The sequence below is a fragment of the Saccostrea cucullata genome, unplaced genomic scaffold (genome assembly GCF_032062105.1).
Source record: "Saccostrea cucullata isolate Sc308-1 unplaced genomic scaffold, CSIRO_AGI_Scuc_v1 ctg12, whole genome shotgun sequence".
Classification (NCBI taxonomy): Eukaryota; Metazoa; Mollusca; class Bivalvia; order Ostreida; family Ostreidae; genus Saccostrea; species Saccostrea cuccullata.
Genome location: NW_026933001.1, coordinates 474,169 through 499,322, shown reverse-complemented (window position 1 = coordinate 499,322; position 25,154 = coordinate 474,169). Strand labels below are relative to the sequence as shown.

At 33.6% G+C, this 25,154-nt stretch overlaps 1 protein-coding gene across 2 annotated transcripts; it reads right to left on the bottom strand.

Moving 5' to 3' along the window:
- Positions 1-1,628: 1,628 nt before the first annotated feature.
- Positions 1,629-25,130, bottom strand: LOC134236859 (ubiquitin-conjugating enzyme E2 W-like). Of its 2 annotated transcripts, none has more exons than XM_062719011.1 (6): positions 25,116-25,130; positions 18,233-18,324; positions 17,859-17,961; positions 17,488-17,643; positions 16,837-16,912; positions 1,629-1,738 (listed from the first exon to the last, which is right to left on the bottom strand). In XM_062719011.1, exons 1-6 carry the CDS (start codon positions 25,128-25,130, stop codon positions 1,725-1,727), a joined length of 456 nt encoding a protein of 151 aa, XP_062574995.1. In that variant the 3' UTR covers positions 1,629-1,724. The 2 variants fall into 2 exon arrangements, with proteins under 2 accessions (XP_062574995.1, XP_062574996.1); XM_062719012.1 differs by lacking the exon at positions 25,116-25,130 and adding an exon at positions 20,941-20,946.
- Positions 25,131-25,154: the final 24 nt, after the last annotated feature.

Below are 25,154 nucleotides of genomic sequence, written 5' to 3'. Positions count from 1 at the left end.
ACCAGGCCTCATTAAAAAGAATGGAATGTGTGTCTTATCTCTACATTTACAGAGTCACAGAAATATCTTTAAACAAGAGGCCCAAGGGCCACATCGCTCACCTGAGCACATCTACTAGGAAAAAGCACATATCAGATCAAAACTGAAAGTTTACTGGGGGAGGGGGGGGGGGGGCTTGAATTTTAACCCTCCTGGGTGTCATGATTTGAACAATGTACAATCTACACTACCTGAGGATGATTCCATATAAATAGAAAAATATCACTAATCATGGCTTTGAAGTACTTGAAAAGATTTTGAAAGGTTTCCCTATATATCCTTGTGTACAACTTTGGTCAGCCATTTTGGGCCCAAAACTAGCCCCAGAGGTAATGATTTGAACAAGCTTGAATCTTCACTAACTGAGGATGATTCCACATAAGTTTCGTCTTTCCTGGCCCAAAGGTTCTTGAGAAGAAGATTTTTTAACAAAATTTTCTATACATTCCTATGCAAAACTTTGGTCAGCCATTTTGGCCCCACCCTAGCCCCAGGGGTCATGATTTGAACAAACTTGAATCTACACTACCTGAGGATAATTTCATTTAAGTTTCATATTTCCTTTCTCAATGATTCTTAAGAAGAAGATTTTTTTAAAAGATTTTTCTTAAATATTCCTATGTAAAACTTTGGTTAGCCATTTTGGCCCCACCCTAGCCCCGGGGGTCATGATTTGACCAAACTTGAATCTACACTACCTGAGGATGATTCCACATGAGTTTCATTTTTCCAATTCCAGTGGTTCTTGAGAAGAAGATTTTTAAAAGATTTTTCCTATATATTCCTATGTAAAACTTTGGTCGGCCATTTTGGCCCTACCCTAGCCCCAGGGGTCATGATTTGAACAAATTTGAATCTACACTACCTGAGGATGATCCTTCATGAGTTTCATTTTTCCTGGCCCAGTGGTTCTTAAGAAGATTTTTAAAGATTTTTCCTATATATTCCTATGTAAAACTTTGGTTGGCCATTTTGGCCCCACCCTAACCCCGGGGGTCATGATTTGAACAAACTTGAATCTACACTACCTGAGGATGATTCCACATGAGTTTCATCTTTCCTGGCCCAGTGGTTCTTAAGAAGAAGATTTTTAAAGAATTTTCCTATATATTCCCATGTAAAACTTTGGTCGGCCATTTTGGCCCCACCCTAGCCCCGGGGGTCATGATTTGAACAAATTTGAATCTACACTACCTGAGGATGATTCCACATGAGTTTCATCTTTCCTGGCCCAGTGGTTCTTGAGAAGAAGATTTTTTAAAAATGCTATTAATTTTTCACTAATTCATAATTATCTCCCCTTGGAAGAGGGCGTGGCCCTTCATTTGAACAATCTTGAATCCCCTTCACCCAGGGATACTTTGTGCCAAGTTTGGTTGAAATTGGCCAAGTGGTTCTTGAGAAGAAGATGAAAATGTGAAAAGTTTACGACAACGACAACGACGCCAACAACGCCAACGACAACGACAGACGACGGACAAATTTTGATCAGAAAAGCTCACTTGAGCCTTCGGCTCAGGTGAGCTAAAAAGGAGCAAATGGTGATGTTGTGCAGGCTATACAATTATTTTCTTAACAAAACAAATTACTTTACTATCAGAGAAATTAAACTGTGTCAGGTGATATCCATTTATTCTTCTTTCACAAATGATTATTGCTGTTTTTTCCATTTTTGAATTACTGTATCAGACATTGTCATCTGAAAAACAATTATCACATGATTAAAGCCATATATGGTGTAACTGATCAAAAAAATATATTTTTGAAAAATACAAAATTAAGTAAAGAAATATAGTTGATACATTTAAATTAAAGCTTTTCATACAATTCTGAATACGAAGAATCACCTGAGTGAAAGACCTTTACCTGCAAGAATTATGCATGTAGATGTTAGAGTAGGGACTTCCTCTTTTTATTCATTTACTGCAATTGGGCTTGATCTAAGCATAAAATTGCCAAGAATGGCTTTCTTTTCAACCAGTGCTTAATGCCTACCTCATTATCAATTTAGTCATAAAGAGGTCAATCTCAGTATTTCTGCAGAATATAGCACCTGTACTGTCAACTCTGAAGTGTAATATGCTTTTACTGAACAAAAACATTTCTCTCCTTTTTGGGCGGATGTAACATTAGCTATGAAAGTTATAATAAAAACAGAAAATGTGAATAAGATTTAAACTTTTATTTCTATACAAAATTCAACAGATTTGGTGAAAATTTATCAGAGAATTAGTAGAGAATATAAAAAAAACTAAGAAGCATTAATAACAATCAACTATCTAAATTTCATATGACTTCAACAGATATATATGCACAAAGTATCAAATGTGCAATATTGCAACAATTTTGTGACAGAAATGCAAAACTTTCTGACAATAACATTACATGTACACATATATGCTTTGTAAACAGTTCAAACATTTGTTTAGAGTAAAGTTCAATACATCAAAGTAATCATTTGAAAGATATGAAATACACTGTATTTATTTTTAAGTTCACTTAATAGTAAATCTTTCCTATACATAACGAAAGCGAAAATTGGAAAGACTGCAACTGAAAGTGAATAATAATATGATGGTCAACAGACTCTGACTTTGAATATCAACTATTATTTTTAAAGAATTTTTAATAAGTAACATTTCTTTAGAGTACCTGCAGGAATCAGATTACCTAAACTTGATGGTTATATATAAAAATGGAATGATTAAGATCTTTTTGCACTCAATAATTTTGATTTTAAAGACCAGTCATGAGAAATTATAGTGATCCACCTTTTTTCCTCTGTTTTATAGGAAAAATTGTAATGTTATAAAGAGGTAGGTTTACCTCCCTTTACGGGCTGTCCATTGACCCCCTCTTTTCAAACTTACCTGGGTATAAGTGATAATATAATGGTGGTCACATATTAAATATCTCAATGCTGGAGAAAATGAAATATCAATTAATATGGAGTTAACTGAATTCAGCAATATACTAGTAACTTAGAATGAGTTGTCAGTTTCTCTCTGATTATGCAGGTTGGTTTCCTATTCTACACAGGTAACTAAAGCTAGTAAAAGTAAATGTTTAAAGCAGTTTCTGAATGTTTTGAAATACAAAAATACAATGAACATTTTAAGACAAAAAATCAGAAAAGATAAATAATCAAGTCAAAATATTTCAACACAAAGTTTCATACATACAATGAACATTATTTCAAAACAAAATAATGTAAATGATATATATCCAAAAAAAAATCTCTAAACGAGCTGTGCTCTCAAAATTCATGTATCATTTAAATTCTAATTCAGCTACAAAACAAACAAGTCACTCTAAACAAAAATCAATAAGTATGCTGGATGGTCATGATCAGTAATCTAATTTCTGGGAGCTCGTATAAAATCATAGATAATGGCTTTAAATACTCAGTGTGTAAACACTTGCAAGTAATAGTATTTCATTTTTAGTTGCATTTATTGGATAATTTGTTGACCACCAAGCCTGTTTAAAGCCTCAGCAATTGTGGTATCTAAAATACATGAAGTTGATTATAAAGTAATTATTACATAAAGACTTGAATTACATTGATAAGAATATTGTCACTAAAATTGTTATTACATTTCCTCTGTTAAAAATATAAATTCATATATACTATAAGAGTTTATACTCTCATGTACTCCAGTATTGTTCTGCAGGGACTACATGACACAAGGCACATGATCAGTAACATTAATAAACTTACAATATTTCTATACAGCAATTTTTCATGAACAGATTATATTCGGTGAATTTACTTCATAAAACTATAGAATACAGTGTTGAACATATATCAAAGATACCAATTACTTGATGCAACAAAGTGTATATTACTAGACAAGTACAACTCTAATCATTATATAGTAGAACTCATTAATTTCTTTAAATTAAACTTTGTAAACATTTATAATTCATGTAATCTCAAAATATTTGATGTATATTCAAAATACATGATGTTCATGTATCATTAAAAAAAAAATCTAAATAGTAAGGGTAAAACTAACTCACAAACATCAATAAAGTATATTCATAATTTATAAATAATGATTAACACATAATATGTACAATTATCATCATTTTTGACATGAATGATTCGGTCATTGATGGTACATGAATTTTCCTTAACATGCAACATTCAATTATTTTGTACATATATTAATTGTCTGTTGAAAATTAATCCACAATAAAAAGTCATAATGAAGGATTCCTGTTTAGTACAATTGTTTTGTGATCATTAATGAGTTGTTTGCAAAGTTTTGATGGCTATTTCACGCATAAAAATAGTTTAAAGTATACATATGCCTAAAAAAAACAAGATTTTACATCAAGTAATTGGTGCCTATAAGATACTGTATACAGGGAAATATTCGCCCAATTTATTTTTCCCACTGTCATCCATCTTAAAGGTATAGACAAATTTAAAACAGGGTAAATTTAAAGGACACAGTATGATTTCTTCAATAAAACTGTGACTGGGGAGAATTTAAAACGTTACAAAATTGTGTGAAAGGCTGAAAATAAAACAGCCAGGGCGAATATAACCCTGTATACAGTAATCAATGTACCAAATGTCAGCAAGTGACACTGGCACATTGGTAGGTGGGAGAGGGGACAAGATGACGTATCTCCCCCAAATAAGTTCTCATGCGTCCCTTATATCAGATTTACAATGTATATGTACAGTATACCATTTTATGGTCTGACCAGTATGCCTCTATCACATCAGTTTCACAATGAGGGAAGTTTGTAAATATCAAATCAAGTTGTGAACCTGAATCATGAGTTAACTTTTTTACCAATTGTGTGCAATTTAAATTCAACTTCATAAAGTTCAGAAATTCTTTGTGACCTGTAAACAAATCAAAATTGAAATCTCCAAGAATTATCAATTTTTTCTCTGTGTCTACAAAAGGTTTTAAGTGCAACATAACTTCACGTTCAAATTCTTTAAAAGAACATGCTGGGAACTTGTATAAAACAACTATTTGCACTTCTCCAAGGTCTCTGAAATTTATTAAAGCTATGATGAATTCAAGCAAAGTGTTGCTGAATTTTGAGATACATGTCATCAAATGGTCTTGTTTAATGTATAATGCTGTTCCATGATGTGGACGATTGCTGTCACTTCTCTTTTCATGATTAAACAGAGTCAAGTAACCTTCCATCATAAAATTCTGTTCATCATTGATGGTTAATCTTGTTTCTGAAAAACCAATAACATCTGATGCTACAACATTGGGTTCATTTTTAATTTCATCGAAATGTTTGTGAAGAGATCTTGCATTATTAAACATAATTTTTAGTTTGTTCTGCTCTGTTTTGTACAATGGAAGATAACACAGTTTTAGAGGTGCTTCCTTCCTCATTCTTTCCATTTCTTCTACAACTTTTTCATCAATAGTTAATGCTTGCTCATTGAAATTCAGAATATGCAATTTGTCAACAGATCTAACTCTACTGAGAGCTACATAATGAATGTGTGGTGTTTTCCTTATCCTTGACTGAGACAAATCTACTACAATTTCATCAACAGTGCAGCCCTGAGCCTTATGAATTGTCTTACCAGCAGCTGGTCTTAAAGGAAACTGTATTCTTTGATATGTAGTTGAATTAAAAACAAAAGATCGCTGACAGTCAAATATCGGTGTCCAATCATCCATAACATCATCATGGTAAAGGTGTCGGTATTTCTGTCGAGCAATTCTTCCTACTGCAGAATCTAAAAACTTAACCCACACTATACTTGGCCTTGATACACCAGGTAATCTGTTTTCAACAAGAAATACAGTACATGATGAACCATTTGTCAAGCCATCAGTAACATCAATATTAACTGTAATATCATATATCATTCCAATGGCTAGAGTTAGTCTTGTCATGAGATTTGCAGTTTTGCTTACATCATCTTGATTTTGCAATGATCTGAGTAGTCGGTCTTTCACAGACTTACTGTGGTCTTGGAGGACACTGTCAACAGCTTTCACAATGACTTTTTCACCAGGAAGTTGCTCTATAAGTTTATTGTTATATTCATCTACTTTGGCATTCATTGTGAAAAGATGGGGAGCATTGTGTGGATAATTTGGACTATTTTCAGCAATGATGCACCTGTGAATTATATCCAAGTCCTCAGAAGTCATCTCATTGTGACGAAGACGGTTCAAAAGCTGTGCAAATTCTAAATCATCCTTTTGTCGCATTACTTCATCTAACTCAAATAAGGTGAAGTTTTCTTTCCAAAGATTACATGCAAGTGCTTGGGCATTTTGTTTTAAATCTTGAAAAATCCACCCATCCATGATTGGTTTAAGCTGAAAGAAATCTCCAACAGCAATAATACTAATGTCTCCAAAGGGCCTCTTCAAACCAGTAAGAAGCTGAAGTCTGTCATTGATAAATTCCAACTTTGCATTGCCAACCATTGAAATTTCATCTATGATGACTACTGACAAATTTCTATACTTAGTTCTAAATGTGTTGAGTTCATCACAATGCATGTTTTGCTGCCTTTGGTTAATTTTCTGGTGAAATGCAGAAGCAATTGTTTGACCACCAATGTTAAATGCAGCTTTACCAGTGTATGCACAAAGAAGAATTCGTATATCATCTGGATTTTCACCCTCCTTAGCACATAAATACCGATGTAAAGCTTGATAAAGTGCTCTGATTAACACTGACTTCCCAACTCCTGCACCTCCTGAAAGATATGCATGAATAGGTTCCTGTTTAGACTTGATCCATTGCATAACATGATTGAAGAATTCACGTTGCTTCAAATTTAAACTGGCTACAAGCTTTAAATACTCATCATCAGGTAATCTAACAGAACTCTGCTCATTCAGTTGTCTTGTTGATGGAATTCCAACATCACTTCCTATATCATACTCTCTCTGTTCAATTGGCCTTTCTGGATTAAAGTGAACAAATGTTTCAGAATCAACATTTCCTTCATATTCATCATCTGCATCAGTTTGTTGAGCACCAGGAGCTAATTCATCATATGCTTCTGTCAAATCATCCTGCACCATCTGTTCTGCCTGCTCAAGCATATCAGCATTGTGTTCATACTGTTTGATTTTCTGAGCTAAGAAAAATTTTTTCTGGTTAAATGACTGCTCAAAGCTCTGATGTCCACACAGAAGATCAGAACATTCATTTCGCCATGGAGTGAACAGCATTAGTTTTTCTCTATAGTAATTTTCTGGGTTTGTCTTCAAGCTATAACGCACATATCTTATAACTCTTGGTGTTTTCCTTCGCTTAATTTTAATTCCATTTCTCAACACAACTAATGTGCTGTCATCTTTAAATTCATCCTCAGTATCAGTTCCACTATCTTCATTTTCTGACTGGTCCCTCTCATCATCATTTGTTTCCATTTCAGACAGCTCAGTTATACTTTCCTTTGGGAAAACTACATCTAACTGTGACACATAGTCAGCTAAACACCAGTTTTCAAGTTGTTTTGGACGTTTTGCATATCTTTTGACTATGTTACTGCATTCTATGTCTGTGGAATTAGCATTCAACTTTTCGAGTTCTGAATCAGGTTTGACAAGTATTACACGGTCATCAACTGGAGATGTGTTTATGAACATTACATCTCTTGATGCTTTTGTAAGGGGCATTTGCAAAACTAGATACGCTGCTTCTTGTGCTCCAACTTCAACACTGTTAAGAAATTGATTTCCAATGTGTCTAACTTGTCTCTTTATGTCAAGATTGCCCTCTCTTGCTTCTTTTGCAGCTCTACTCAGCAGATCACTCATGCCCCTTTGGGATTTACTTATGTATGAGACAATGTACATTGCACAAGCATATGGATCCAAAACATACTGAATATCAATGTTTGCTGCCCATGCATGAAGAAGAGTACTGTTGTAAGCATTCACTCTCAAGTCACAGGGTTTACGTTTTAAAAATACCTTGGGTGTTCTCAAAGAACTTCTGATGCATTTTATATAATCATCTTCAGATAGTTGTAGTACATTCTGCAAAAAGTCTTGGAAAGTGCAGCTTATGTCACATCCATTTTTAAAGTCATTCACTTTGTCTTGCATAGTCTTATGCATTTTCTTGTATTTCTCAATGTCACTGTCCAAAGGTTCCAATATCATAGTAGCTTGGAGTGGTGGAAGTGGAAATCCAAATCTACAAACAGCCTTTCCTTTTTTTTTTGCATGTTTGTGAGTGTTTATGAACTTGCAATTCTATCAAATTGTCTTCTGTATTCCTTTCACACTTCAAGTAGCTGTCAACAAATGCAACAATTTCCTTGTTATCATTTTCTAAGTATTTTGGAGCATTTTCAATCCAAACAATCATGTGAACATGTGGTGATCCCCTTTGTTGAAATTCAACTCTATAGAAAAAGTCCTGTATCTTTCCAATAGGATGATGATCACTCTTAAGCACAGTATTTAAAAAAGTCCGAAAACGATGATCAAAATACCTTGTACATGTAATTGGGTCTTTCTGAACTAACTTTGACTTTTCAGTCCATGTCATGCTCTCAATTTCAGAATCTGTGTACTGTTTGTCATCGTTTAAAACTCCTAGTGCTCTGATCAGATCATTCCAACGTGTATCTGCAGCAGAAAAGGACATAAACCAAGTTGGTAGACCAAGCTGTCGTATCATTGCAAAAACATCTTTCTTCCTTGTTTCAAGATAAGGAGGAGAATTTCTCAATTGTTTGAAAACATAAAATCCCTCATTGTGTCTAACAATGTCATTGACTTGATCAGGATTTCTTATTTCATTTGCAGTAAAGGTTTTCCCCTTTGTTTTGCACTTCCTAAGGGCTAAATTGCATTTGTCTGTTACCTGTTTTAGTTGAATCTTTTTCAGTTTGAAAAACAAATTTGGTACCGACTGTGCAGCACGTCTATCAACACTTCGTAATTCCCACTTGGCAATATCAGCATATGAAACAGGTACTTGACGCTGATCATTTTCTACTCTTCCTTTACCACAAAATATTGTTGGAAATGACAAATACTCTGCCATTTGATCTTGATACAAACTAATTGGACGCTGTCCCTCTCCTGGAGCAAATGTGAAGATCTGATTCATGTCATATGAGTCACTTTCTAGTAGAGTATCACAATTTCCATCCTTACCACTATCAACTTCACAGAATTCATCAGAGTCTGATTCATCTAATTGGTCATGCATTGCTGAATCTTCATTGGTGTGACCCTCTATAAACTCTCTCATTAATTCATTAGCAGAATTGGTGACCTCATGGAACCAGTTGTCATCTATGTTTATGTTTGAATTTTGATAATATTCACTGTTTTTCAATAACCAATGTAAAGCAATCAGAACCTTTGTAGGTCGGATGTTTTCATGACAATAAGAGTGCTGAAAAGATAGTTTTCTTTTTAACTTCACTGGTATTGTAATATTTTCATCAAGTCTCCTGGGAAGACTATTGATTGTTGGTTGAATGTCAACTGGCACATTTACAACATTTCCTTTTACAGAATACTGCCCTCCTCTTGGTAATTCTCTTATCTGCATGAAGGGAATTCTTAAGGATACAAGTCTTTCTTCCAATGGTAACAGATTCAATTCACTTGGTTTTTGAATCCATATCATTCCATTTGCAACAGAGAGTTTTGGAGTTCGACTTTCTTTTAAACTTGAATTGCATGTGTTGCATATCCATTCCTGCCCGTTTACAGACTTTGTATTAGTAAAATACTTCCTTTTGATTTCAGCATCCAACAAAACATTATCTACATTTGAAACACTTTCATGAAACCATGTCTGTTGGCAACATGTGCATACAAACACAGGACCCAATCTTACATTGTTGTGAAAATTGTCAACACACTCAATTGCATCAACTCCAAATTTACTTTTTCTGTATCTTTGTTTTTTAGTTTCAATATAGTCCAAATTCCCCCGTGAGTGTGCTTTTGATTGTTTTGCAGCAATATTTTCTGATGATCTATACTCTTCATTTTTTCTCTTTTCTTTCATCTTCAATCTCTCTTTTTCTAACTGGCTAGAATTTTGTCTCATTTCTTTTTTCTTCTTTAAATCTCTTATTTGCTCATTATGCCTATACTCTTCTTCTTGCCTTTTATATCTCTTACTGTCTCTTTCCTTGTCTTTAAATTCTGCATCTTGTCGTTTGTATCTCTTACTGTCCCTTTCCCTGCTTTTAAACTCTGGATCCTGTCTCTTGTTTCTCTTACTGTCCCTTTCCCTGCTTTTAAACTCTGGATCTTGTCTCTTGTTTCTCTTGCTGTCCCTCTCTTTTCCTTTAAACTCTGCATCTTGTCTCTTGTTTCTCATATGGTCTCTTTCATTGTCTTTAAACTCTGGATCTTGTCTCTTTTTTCTCTTACTGTCCCTCTCTTTTTCTTTAAACTCTGGATCCTGTCTCTTGTTTCTCTTACTGTCCCTTTCCTTGCTTTTAAACTCTGTATCTTGTCTCTTGTTTCTCTTACTGTCCCTATCTTTTTCTTTAAACTCTGCATGTTGTCGTTTTTTTCTCATACGGTCCCTTTCGTTGTCTTTAAATTCTGGATCCTGTCTCTTGTTTCTCTTACTGTCCCTTTCCCTGCTTTTAAACTCTGGATCTTGTCTCTTGTTTCTCTTACTGTCCCTCTCTTTTCCTTTAAACTCTGCATCTTGTCGTTTTTTTCTCATACTGTCCCTTTCCTTGTCTTTGAACTCTGGATCTTGTCTCTTGTTTCTCTTACTGTCCCTCTCTTTTTCTTTAAAGTCTGCATCTTGTCGTTTGTTTCTCATACAGTCCCTTTCATTGTCTTTAAACTCTGGATCCTGTCTCTTGTTTCTCTTACTGTCCCTTTCCCTGCTTTTAAACTCTGGATCTTGTCTCTTGTTTCTCATACTGTCCCTTTCCTTGTCTTTGAACTCTGGATCTTGTCTCTTGTTTCTCATATATTCTCTCATGTAATCCTTTTTATCTTTCTTTATCGCTGTCGTTTTTAAGTGACCAGTATTGGTATCAGCAGATTGTTTGTTTGTGAGAGCAGTTGTTGTTAACTGATCTAATCTACAATATTTATGTGTACTTTGATTATTACTAGGGAAGCTATGAATAAGTGTACGAAAGGCAACAGGCATCACTTCAAATTCAGTTGCAAATTCAATGTGCATACTTTCATACATTGCATACAGAAATCCTAACAAATCATCTAAGCAGCAACTGTGCCTCATCAGAGACTTTCCATCACATTCAGACAAACCATTTTCCCCATGAGAATGCGAGTCAAAAAAATAAAAATCATTGTCTGAATCTTTGTACAGTGCAGAACATATTGAGCCAATCATTATCAATACATACCTAGATAACCCCAATGCTTGTTGCAGACATTCATGTAGAGTTTGAATTTGATTTCTCTTATCATCTGTAACTATTAAGCCAAACAATGTATCAAACTTATCAACCATGTGGTGATTTTCACCAGAATCAATATGAATTGGTAATTCATCAAACATCAGTAATCTACTTTTCAGTTTTCCAGCACTCTGAAGATTCTTCACAACTGTGTTGTACAAATTATCTCCCTTGAGCAGAGTTTGATCTAAAAAGGAACTAGTAAATGAAAAATTTTCATATGAATTTGACAACATCATAAGTGAATTGCATGTACATTGATTACCTCTTGAAAATGATGAAAACCTCATGCTTCCCTGATGGAAAGATCCAAACACCAGATTATCTGAATTCTGATGCATACAATTACCTTGCAGTGCATGTGTTGTTTCATTTGGTATATTGTTCATTGTAAACGGAGTAATATTCTGAGTTGTAATCTGAGAGATATTCTGAGTAAGAAACTGAGAGGAATTCCGATAAATCATTTGAGGCAACTTTTGAGCCAGAGGCAACATTTGAGGCATAGTTTGAGCCAGAGGCAACATTTGAGGCATAGTTTGAGCCAGAGGCAACATTTGAGGCATAGTTTGAGCCAGAGGCAACATTTGAGGCATAGTTTGAGCCAGAGGCATAGTTTGAGTCAAAGTGGTCTCAGGGAGAGCCGCAGAGACCACTGTCACAGGGGTGGTAGAGATCACCCCTGCCGGTACAGATGTCATGGGTGTTAGGACGTGGCCTACACCCAGAGGCACAGACAGTTGGACGTGGCCAACATCTGTGGGGTACTTGTCACCCACATCTGCCTTACATGCGTTCTTCTTTACCGCAGCTTTCTTCCAGCTCTTCTTCCTAGGCATTCTGTGATCTACAATATAACAATGTTATAATCTATACTACATAATAAAGATCAGCATAGCCTACACTTGATACTAGCACACATTCTCAAATTAATAATGCTGCCATCACTGTAAAATGCAGATACTTTTAAAATTATATAATTATTTTAAGTTTGTAGCCAAATCAAATTTAAGAAAGCAGAAAATTGAAAAAATTTAAAACCTGAAGTTAAATTCAAAATTACACCCAAAACATATGACAACATTCAGTTAAAGAGGTCACTCGTGTGGCCCAGTGGTAGGAGCGTCTGCTCTAGAGACACAAACTAAGGAGTTTATCCTTAGTTAGCTGGTTTGAATCCCACTGTGGAATGTGGAGACTGGTCCTTTGGAAAAGACCATATAAACAGAGGTCCTGTGTCTCTGTAAGTGCTGGCATGAAAAAGATCCCTCACTGCTCAATGGTCCTGAGTGCAAGTATAGGACAAAATTTGTAGATCTCCACCTGCAAGTGGTGGCGTCTCATATGAGTGAAAAATTCAGAGGGTTGTTAAATGACATACAATCAATCTTTTTAAGAGAGATGCAAGTTACATGCAATTTGTAAACCATTTTCACACAAGACTTACCTTGAACATGTGTCACACATTTCCAGAAATTATATGTACCATATAAATGTATACAACATTTAGTGGCACAGCTTTTGTGCAATAATTCAAATTACATTCCTAAAGATTGTGGTATTTCATAAATTTTTATAGAACTTTTTTTTTATCATGTTTATCGAGGACTGTTTGTACATAGGTATTGTATTTAACCTGCAATTAAAATTATAAAAGCAACCCTTTAAGCCATTTCCAAGTTTTTCTGTTATGCCACCACATGCATCTTTATTTTTCATACCTCTTATCACAAATTACAAAGTCAGGATTCGTAAAATTTGCTATTTGGTCAAAACCTTTTAATATTCAGCCATTTCTTCTAAATATTCCTCTATGTGTTATGATTTGGTAGCATTTAATACTGTAAATCACTTTTTATTCGCGAGAACTTTATTTTCGCGTAATTACGCGAGACAGTGTTCTCGCGAAAATTTAATTCTCGCGTATAATAGTATTTCTTAAGAACATATAGAGCAATGACCACAGTTCACAAAAATTTTGTCTCGCTAATCAAGAGTCAATGACTATCTCACGAAAATAAGGTGTCGTGAAAATTTAGTGATCTACAGTACCTTCAAATTTCTTTTCAAATAAAATCAATTCCTTTGAATAACATCACTTTTATCATGATAAATCTGTAAGTTTTCGGAGTATATAGTTTTTGAGTCCACAAAAACTTAAACCTCGCCTCCACAACCTTTGAGTGGCTCCTCACCCACTATGGCTTTCACATTTCAAAGGTGTATTTCTTGTGACAACACCTTTCTTTGAACACCACCAAATTTGACCTCTTGACCTTGGAATTTGACCTACTTTTTACTAAAAAAAAATACAACACTTTAATCTTGGTCTTAACTTTTGAACATATGGAGCTAGAATAAAGAGTGTGCTAAAATTTACAGGTCCCATATGGGTTACAATTAAAGCTAAGAAACATATAAAGAACTTGTTAAATGCTAAGTAAACCATTTTATGAATACTTGATGTCTGTCAAAAATGATCAACTCTTCTAGGTCAAGAATGGTTAAAACAATATCAAGGCCTTAAATGAACACTAAATTTTGGATAAAATTTTATACTGCCAAGATTGAATATGGGGTCAGACTAATAACAGGAAATGGACAATACTGCAAGCCAGTGCAAGGTTTTACTAAACAAAAGAAAACATTTTTAGTCTAGACTATCTGTAAATGTAATTAGAGCCAGCGCAGCAAAGGTTGCGAAGTGAGCTGAATAGACTAACGCATAAGAACAGAGGAAATTCGGAATGAAATCTGTACATATGTCAAGCAAATTTTGTTGTGACACCTTCCCAGAAATCCTTTGCTACCCAATACCCTTTGCTCAAATAAATAACATAAGGCATAAAAGACTTTCAGTATGTAGAAATCTTAAAAAGAAACAAAAAATAACTCTGCAATATCTTTCGACAAAAATTGCACTAGGACTATTAGTCTCAACTAGACACTTGGCTGTTTCCGTTAACCCTGACGATCTCTCGTGTGACCTAATAATCTAGATATCTCATGCGACTTGACGTTTGAAGTGGCAGATCAACATATCAGGTGTATTTTTTAAGGTACAAGTGCGCTCGCCTAAACGGTCACACCGTAAAACATATTAATGAAAAATACAAGTCTTTAAAATATTTCTGGATAACTACTTTTAAACCTTGTAATCCCAAGAAATAAATACTATTTAGTCATTCTAATGAAAGATTGGGACTAATATCAGTAATATACCCATTGAATGCAATTTTTAAAAAATATTAATTCCCATTCTGTTTCAATATATCAATGTTTAAAGTTAACAAAATATTATTTCAAACTTTCAATTATCAAAATAAAAATTAATAAACATTTATGAATAAGTTTAACTTTTCTGTATTTATTTTATTAAATTAAAAATTTCATTATAATTCATTATCTATCAATGATGCCCAGCCGATTATTACCGATAACTGATTCTTTTTTTCCGATTTCCCATCACTAGAACTTGAATCAGACTATTAATTATATAAACCACATAATAATCATTCTACTTTTATTTTGCACCTTATCTAATTATGTAATTACCATAAAGCACTTTAAATGTAAAAAACAAGTACAATATAAAACAAAGATCAAGTGCAATATAAAAGGCAGAGTGGTAAAATCATAAAGCATGAAAATAACACCTTCCTATTGTTTTTTTTTTTTTTAATAATAAATGCCCATTAAACAATAATGAACTGCATGTAGATCTGTAGTCTTTTTATTCTACTGTTGTCTTTTTTTTTAAAAGCATTTTACACACACTACTAAGCTTTATTTTAGCCAATTGTCAGGAACCTGTGCAGGTGGTATTCCTCGTCTCTGCGATTGACACAAAATCACAATTTATGTAGGAGTTTCCTTTCTGCAAACTTCAGTAAACACTTGCACTGCTACTTTTACTAACAATAAGTTATCCTTTATAAACATGTACTGATGAGTCATGACAGGTGTACCTATATGCAAGAGTTGTCTCTGTAGAAGACTATCACATTTAGAAAAGTTATTCCCCTTAGTGGGGAATATCCAGGGTCAACCGGCGTAATGCACTGTTTTCCCACCATAACCTTACCAACTTTATAGGTCAATATCTTAGTAATAAAATCTGTATGAATATATTCATAATTTACATGTAATATGATGTTACCCAATAGTCAATACTCTGGCAATACAGGACTGAGGTACAGATCGAAATTGTCCGATAACATTTGAAAATTAAAAATATTAAAGTAACTTACAAAGGACAAAGACAGTGTGAAAAGGAGCGTTACCCCGACAACTGGAGAACCTCTTATAAATGTAAACAAAAAATGTAAAATTCGTCTATTTACGTTATGTAATGACTAACGCTTCGTTAAACTAAGTAAATTTTAAAAATAGATCATCTTCTCAATCTTCTTTAACACTAGTAAACTGTAGCAGTATCTAAATGGACTTTTTTTCTCCGTGTGACTTTTCTCCGTGAGACTTCAACTACGCAGTATGATCGCTGTGCCTAAACACTGCATAATAACAAATTAATGCTGCATGAACAAATATACGCAATGTTGTAATTATTCAACTAAATCCTTTACTCATTAAACCTTACAGAATGAAAACAACAATCGGCAATGAATACTTTTGTTTCAGTTCCGTGTTAACACTAAATTTCACTTTACTTCAGTTCTTCGTCGCCGTCCACATCAAAAATGGCTGACGTGCCTCGTTTTCATTTATTTGGTACACCGCGCCCGATCGAAAAAAAAAAATAAAGGTAAACCTAATCTGTTGATATATGTATCATTTCGTACGGCCACAAAATAGACAAAATTGGATGTGTAGTACATAAGGTTACTTGCACATTTAATGTAATTACTCACAGCTCTATTGCCTATGGGATCTGGGGAAGAAGATTTTTAAATTTTAAAGGTTTTCTGGTGTATTCTTATGTAAAATGTACTCATCCATTACGGCCCCACCCTTGCCCCTGGGGTCTTGATTTGAACAAACTTGAATCTACACCACCTGAGGGTACTTCACTATGAGTTTCATCTTTCTTGGCCAAGTGGTTCTTGAGAAGAAGATTTTTAAAATACACCATTACTTTTTCACTAATTCCTAATTATCCCCCCTTGAAAGAGGGCATGGCCCTTCATTTGAACAAACCTGAATCCCCTTCACCTAAGGATACTTTATGGCAAGTTTGGTTGAAATTGGCCAAGTGGTTCTTGAGAAGAAGATGAAAATGTGAAAAGTTTACAACGACAACGACAACGCCGACAACGACGACGACAACGACGACGACGACAGACAACGGACAAATTGTGATCAGAAAAGCTCACTTGAGCCTTTGGCTCAGGTGAGCTAAAAATTTAAACACACCATCAATATTTTTTCTTTAGCTTACTCACCATGATACCACCATCTGGTTTTCTTGGGATTTTTACTACAGGTTTTAACATAAAATGAGTCATCTGGAGGTCTTTTCTGTAAAAGCAAAGAAAATTAATAGTTCTTACAAACTAATAAACTTCTGTTCAAAGGCTTAAGAGTAGATCAAGGTAACCACAAAACCCACCAAAAAATCCAATAATTTTACTTCTTGGGCAAGTTTTCAGGATTTTTTTTGTTTTGGTCTAGATTACCAGTAGCCAGCTTTAATAAAATGTTTCTAATAAAATCATGACAGACCTCTAGCTAGAAACATTTTTCTTTACAGCTAGATAACATACTGACTACACTTAGGCAGACAGACAGGCACTTGCCTTTTCTTTACAGCTAGATAACATACTGACTACACTTAGGCAGACAGACTAATATACTTACCTTTTCTTTACAGCTAGATTACATACTGACTACACTCAGACAGACAGACTGGTACTTACCTTTTCTTTACAGCTAGATAACATACTGACTACACTTAGACAGACAGATTGGTAATTACCTTTTCTTTACAGCTAGATAACATACTGACTACACTTAGGCAGACAGACTGGTACTCACTTTTTCTTTACAGCTAGATAACATACTGACTACACTTAGACAGACAGACTGGTACTTACCTTTTCTTTACAGCTAGATAACATACTGACTACACTTAGGCAGACAGACTGAACGGAGAGGGCTGGGGACCAATCATCTGTTAGGATGGACAGACATATATGGCCGTTACTGTACACATGTGGATGGAGTGGTATGTTTCCTCCAATGAACATAACCTAAAAAGAAATAAAAATGTTTTGTTTTTAGGTATCAGACTATCAGTTCACATATGTAATATCCAACCACCAGTTCAGTCTCAAAACTCAAAAAATATCTGTATAAGTTTCATTTCACAAATCTCTTTAAGGTATTTTAATTGTAAATACCATCATCAAGCATGGTGAAATATCTTATTGATATGTTATGCATAGTGAGACATTAAAATATGTACTTGTGGAGAGTCAAAGGGATATCTTGACCCAAACTTAAAAGCAAGCTGAAATTTTTCTCCTTCATACAATGTGCCAGGAGCTCCATCCAAGTCAACAATCCATCTACACAATGAAAATAAGTACATGTACTATTATTACTATATGAATATACATGTATTACAATGATAAATTTGCTTCAATAATACTTTTAAAATTACATGTAACCAATATAGAAATCAAAAATTATAAATTACCATAAAAAGTCCACATATACATGTACATTTGTATATAAACTTGTATTTATAATATTTTTACTTACAATTAATGATCATTAAATTTTGTTCGATACATAAATTAGAATAAAAGAAAAAAAAATGAATAGGTGTAAGCTTACTCTGAGAGGTTTTTGTATATACTTTGAGCATCCACCTTCACACCGTTTGGAGGATCTTTTAATAAAGCTTGTAGTTCCTTTTGCAGTCTTTTCTGAAATGACAGAAATAAAAAATGATTTAATCTGATGTTTATTGTTATGTTTAAAATTCTTGGTGTGAATGGTAGAATGGTCCTTCCTATGCATTGCACTGTGGCAATCTAGATTAAATAAAATCCTTATATAAATAGTAAAACAATACATGTACAAATTATGAGAACAATTTTATGTATTGGTGTTTGGAGAGAATGAAAAATGTGGAGATAACAAACAATATTCAAGCTCAAAAGTCTAAAAACATTACAAAATAGGAGCAGAGCAAACATGGACCTAAAAACATCAGAGGTGGGATCTGGTGTCATGGAGGAGTGAGCATCCCCTGCAAACCGGTCAAACCCTCCATGTGCTCCTTGTCATGATTGGGAAATAATGGAAAAAATCTGTGGACAACTCAGAGTGTCAATAATGCCTAACAATCAGTATGCAAAAGGTCAGTCAGAATTTGACTTAAAGATAAATTGTATTTGCTGACAAGGTCATGATATTGACCATAGAACTTACAAAATGATTTTAAACAAGACTGCTGATATTCTTGCTTAATAAACTTGTTTGTCAATAACTCACCTAGTTTTAGAAATTGTTCATACGTAGAACATGCTCTGTAGCAACCGCTAATGATATAACACCGCTTGATGATACAAATATCATTAAGCAATGCAAATGTAACGCCATATATTATTGCATTAATGGTTGACATTTTCAACCGCTAATGCTAAATCACTGCTTAATGAAAGAATTTTATCATTAAGGGGATGAGGATGTGAACTATTAATGCAATGATTTATGACATTAAGCACTGCATTGCAAAGCTTAATGATATTTGTATCATTAAGCGGCATTATATTATTAGCGTTTGCTACAATGCTCTTTATCATAGCAATATCTTAGACCATAGATATAAGATTGCCTATTAAGAGTTACAATAATCTAACTGTGTCTCAGGACAAGCCCTCACAGGTCCGTACAACAATATCATTTTAATGACAGAATGTTCTACCTACCTATTTAGTTAAATGAGAGCGAGAATACTGTCCATAAATTACTATTAAGAAGGTCCCATATGTGTGCAAAGTATTTAGAGGTATTTTCAATACATGAATATCAGAAATAGGTTTTATACGAGGGGTTATCAAAAAGTTTGTGGACTAGCGTCATAGAATTAAAACCGCTTTAGGCACATCAATGAATTTTAAAATATCTAGTTTGCATCATCTTTATCTATCTAAAAAATAAACCATAAATCATAAATTTTATTTCTTAATAAGTAAGTAATATTTTTGTAATCAATGGTATGTCCAGCCGGCGCAATCTCGAACACGACGTTTTTGCGACCTATGTGTAATTGAGAAAAACTCTTTTGATATGATCATTTGAATTCCAAAAATCCCGTTAATTCAGGTATGTGTCGGGACGCAATTGTTCCATAAAGTATGAAATTTCCACTTCATTCTGGAAGTTCTATGAAATTTTATCGTAAATTTTCACGGAATGTCCAAACAAATTAGGCCTTGAAAATGACGTCAAAAGGTGGGAGGGGTTTCCGTTTCTATCATTCTATAAAGTTTTGCCCCTGAAAAAACTGGTATAGACCTAAAATATGTTGAAACTGGCTACAGAGAAATAATATGCATCCCGAGTACTTGTCTTGTAATGTCAAAATAGATTCAGAGAGAAAAAAACAAAGTTAATGTCGATTTGCAGTAAAGGTTTGAAATTTCAATCACTTCAAAAAATGACGTTGATCATGTGTTGTGGATATTGAACTCCCAAAAGCAAAATATGCCGGCACAATCAAGTGCAGATCTCTCCCAAAGTATTAATCCATTTGGAATATCATATTCATTGAAGGCCACTGTTCATGACATTGTAAAGTCATATAAACAAGGCGGGTTTAATTCCTTACTCAGCTCCAGGGAATCTCATCAAAAAAGTGTATGAGGTATAAGAAGCAGACATTGAAAAAACAATGACATTATCGGACGTCATGAAAATAAACGACGACAGCGCCGGGTGATCATATATATTGTAGTTTATATTTTGCAATAATTTGGCAAATAATGAACGTATCAGGCTAAAATTTTCAACATTTCTTTATTTTCTGTTGTTTTATGCTCCATATAAATTTTGAAAGCACAGACTACATAGTACTAATTTTATAGCCTCAGTCCACGAACTTTTTGATAACCCCTCGTATAGTTGATTGAACTGTTTATTGAGCTAATCAATATATTCTTGTTGTCAAAATAATTTCATCGAAAATTTGGTACTTTGGATATATTATTTTTAATCTAATCATTTTCTTGAAATTGATATTGTTAATTCTGAGGGTAAGTTTTTCGTGGACCATATTTAGCAGTTATTATTGTTATACATTCTTTAAAAAATGGGAAACATGTATAGATGAGTGGGTCAAGCAAAAATATGTCTTAACTTTGCTGTTAAGAAGTAAAACGAAACGAAAAGAAAATAATTATACGGAGTTTGCTTGCTGTATTACGTCATACACACGATAAAGTGTAACCTTAAATTACAAATAAGAATCACTCATTGGCACTAACTGATATATTCAAACCAAGAAAATGAATAATTGGCACAATCTGTCACTTTACCTCCATTGAAGCGGTAACTGGAAAAACCCGAAACCCCCCGATTTTTGGAGAATACCCATACAGGAGGGGTGAAACCCCAATAAAGTGGTGGAAACCCCATAAAATTGAATGTAATGGGGTACTATAAGGCCTAAGGTGATGTTTAATTGAATGATATTGACATCCGTAAATTTTTATAGCCAATTTTACCTCAGAATCGACGGGTTTTCTTCTTGTCTTGATATACTGCACACCACGCCCGATCTAAATTCGCGATCGCTGAAGTCGTTTCGAGTAATCCGTGGAAATAATTACTATCTTGATCAATATGAATATTATATTATGTATGAATATAAATTTAAAAAAAATTATTTGTAAGGAAACCTTAAGAATATATTCCTATATATAAGAATATAAGTATGTATTATATATAAGTATGAAATATTTATCATGTTGAAAGACATTACAGTGCAATGTTTAATTGAATTTTTTAAAAAGAATTTAACTAGTCCATTAATCAAGAAATAAAGTCATTTTTATAAATTCCGATCATTTATAATATGTAATTGAATTTAATCAATTAATGAATGAATCTGTTAATGTAATTATTAGATCTATAATGAAAGACATTACAGTGAAATTTATAATTGAATGTTTTTTTTATGAATTTAACTAGTCCATTAATCAAGGGATAAAGTAATTTTTCTCAATTCCAATCATTTATAACATGTAATTAAATTAAATAAACTAATGAATGAATTTGTTTATTTATTTAATTTTTAATTAAGGTGTTTGTTTTGAAATGTTTTCTTCTATGTTTAATAATTAATTTTTAAATTCAGTATTCATTCATTATTATTTTCATGTATCCATTACAATGAAATTATTAGAATCCAGGTCTATGAAAAAAAAAAGTCTGAAAAAAAAATAAAATGTGCATGTTGCATATGTGAATCCTTGTACAGTTGGCATTGTAACATTATTGTGAGAATATTATTCACACCTCAGCTAGCTCTGTTGTTTTGTACTGGGATAGACAGGCACCCCTGTGTGTGTACATACACTATATACACAGCTGTTGACACTTGGTCAACTTGATAATAAACACCTTTTGTTTAAACACCTGTGTTCCCAGCTAGTCTGACCAACCCCCCTCTGGCAGGGCATGTGTATATACGTTGAACCTTTACTATTCTCAATTGTACAGTTATGCTTTACAGAATTTCATTTTAAGGACGTTAGCACACACATAAGGAAAATATGAATTTTGATAATTTTGATAATTCATGACAAATTAATAAATAAAGACCTTTTAAATTAGTAATAACTGAAAATATTCATAGTTTCCTTATGTTCCCAGCTCTAGCCACGTGGAGGCCTCCTTAAGTGTAGAGTCATGATTTGAATTTTGAAACAAAAATATTAAAACCAAAGGACCGAAAGATGACCGAAAGTTAAAAAATAAAAAAAAATTTAAAAAGATTTTTTAAAAAACTGAAAAATTAAAAAGATACTGGATCGATCATTATTCCTAGTCAATCTTTTGTTCATATAAAAAATATTACAGCCAAATGAAAGTTATATACATAAAATAAAATAACATAATAAAAATTTTAGAGAAAGGAATTTATAATTTAATTAGCAACATTTAAAAAAACAATAACATTCCTAACCTAACCTAACCTAACACAACACCAAACAGTATTCACTGGTCATGCAGCACCCGTCTGGCGGGGGAGGAATACTGCCTGATACTAACCCTATTCTAAGTTCTAACCTAACACAACACCAAACAGTATTCACTGGTCTGCACCCGTCTGGCGGGGGAGGAATACTGCCTGATACTAACCCTATTCTAAGTCCTAACCTAACACAACACCAAACAGTATTCACTGGTCTGCACCCGTCTGGCGGGGGAGGAATACTGCCTGATACTAACCCTATTCTAAGTTCTAACCTAACACAACACCAAACAGTATTCACTGGTCTGCAACCAATGTGCTGAGTTCAAAAATTACCTGCTCAGCACAAACAAAAGGGTACTGATATATAATGTTGCGGACTCCTATTGGGGCACTGGTTGCAATGGCAAAGGGAAAAATATTCAGGGTAAACTCCTCATGCATTTTAGGCATAAAATGGCCAGTGCAACCAGTGCTCCATCTGTAAGTTCCCCTACAGTTCCAACACCCATCCCAACAGCAGCTCCCTCAATTCCTCACCCTGTATCCGAACCAAGTCTTCCAGCAGCTCCCTCCACTATTTCCCCTATTACAATGCACCCTGTACCCGTCCAAGGTCCTGCATCAGCTCCGTCAATTCCAGCACCCATCCCGAATGCAGCTTCATCAATTCCGCCTGCTTCAGCTCCATCAATTACACCAGCTACAAGCCATCCTGTACCCATCCTGAGTCCTTCAACAGCTCCATTAATTATACTCTCCCAACAGGTCCTACAACAGCTTCCTCTGTAGAAACCCCTACATCTCCTCAGTCACCTGTCCAATCTATTACTTATTCAGAACGAATTGCGGTAATTGGTCAAAATCATGTGTCAGAATTAGGGAACAGTGTAGCAAATGGTTCTGTGAATTTTAAGTTGCCAAATGATTATTGTGTTAAATTTTTCAGTGACAAAGATACTACAACAAAAAGCTTTATTTATAGTCAATCTTTTGGAAGAGCAGTTGAATTTTGTCCAACAAAAGTGTTTCTACAAGTGGGAGAAAAAGATATAAATTCATCTTCTGTATCAGAAATAGTGTTAGGAATCCAAAACATTATTGAAAAACTGTTAAGAAATGATTCGGTTCAAAAAATATTTATTGGAAGTCTGTTTAAGCAAATGATTTGTGGTACTATGGATCCAGGAAAGTACAATTCTACGGTTTTTGATATAAATAACACACTCCGGAGGAAGTATGGAAATTCTCAGAATGTGATATTTTGGAGATGTAGGGGTTTAATGAATTCGAATAAAAACATTTGGCATGTCAATGGGATAAGTTTGAACAGAGAGGCAATGGAAATTTTTAGTCGACAGATTCAGCTTGCAGTGAAATGTAAAATTACATAAAATACATGTGCTTGGAGATGATCAAATAATTTCATCTTTCAACCAGTTCAGACAGACATTTTTCATAGTTAAAATTCCATCAAAACTCCAGTTCTTTTATTTTGTTGTGTGATTTTTTTCTTCTTTTTTTTTCTTTTATTTCATATTTGTTGTGCTTTAAAGACAATTCAAAATGTAAACAACTGATGTAAAATAATTTTTTTGCTAAGAAAAGAACATAAAAAAGTTACTTTGAAATAAAATATCTATATATTTAAAATTGATATGTTATTTTAATTTACTATTTATTTCAGGTTTCAGTATATTTTTCATCTTTTGACTTTGATTTATTTTTTGTTGTATTTTTAACATATAAGTAATTATTATTTTTATTTTTAATTATTATTGTTGCTTTGAACCTTTGAATTTCAAATTTTTATATCCCTACATTCAGAATTTGTCTAAAATCTCAAAAATAAATTCAGTTTTTTCATATTTTGAATTTTATTTCTTTTTTTGTTCTCTTTGTAACAAATAAGTAATGAATTATCTTTACTATTTTTTTTTTTTTGGTTAATGTTGCTTCGAAGCTTTTGGATATTTTCATATCTATAAATTCATATTTTCTCTTAAATATCCAAAATGAATTTTTTTTTTAATTATGGCTCTACAAAAAGGAGGCCTCCACGTGGCTAGAGCTGGTAACATTGGGATAATATGAATAATAATTAATACACAAATTCATATTTTCTTAATGGCTAACGTCCTTACATTTTTTGTTAAATACTTATTACATAATTCATATTTTACTATTATCATTGTAAAACAAATATAATTGTGGAAATCATTATGAATTATTTCAATATTATCTATACAATTATATTGACAAACAGCACGCTTCGAATTTAGATCGGGCGTGGTGTACGGTAAACTCGTAATGTCGGCCGATTTCCGTCGATTCTGAGGTAAAATTGGCTATAAAAATTTACGGATGTCAATATCATTCAATTAAACATTACCTTAGGCCTTATTGTACCCCATTACGTTCAATTTTATGGGGTTTCCACCACTTTATTGGGGTTTCACCCCTCCTGTATGGGTATTCTCCAAAAATCGGGGGGTTTCGGGTTTTTCCAGTCACCCCCATTGAAGCCATTTTTCTGTTTACATTTAGTTTCGA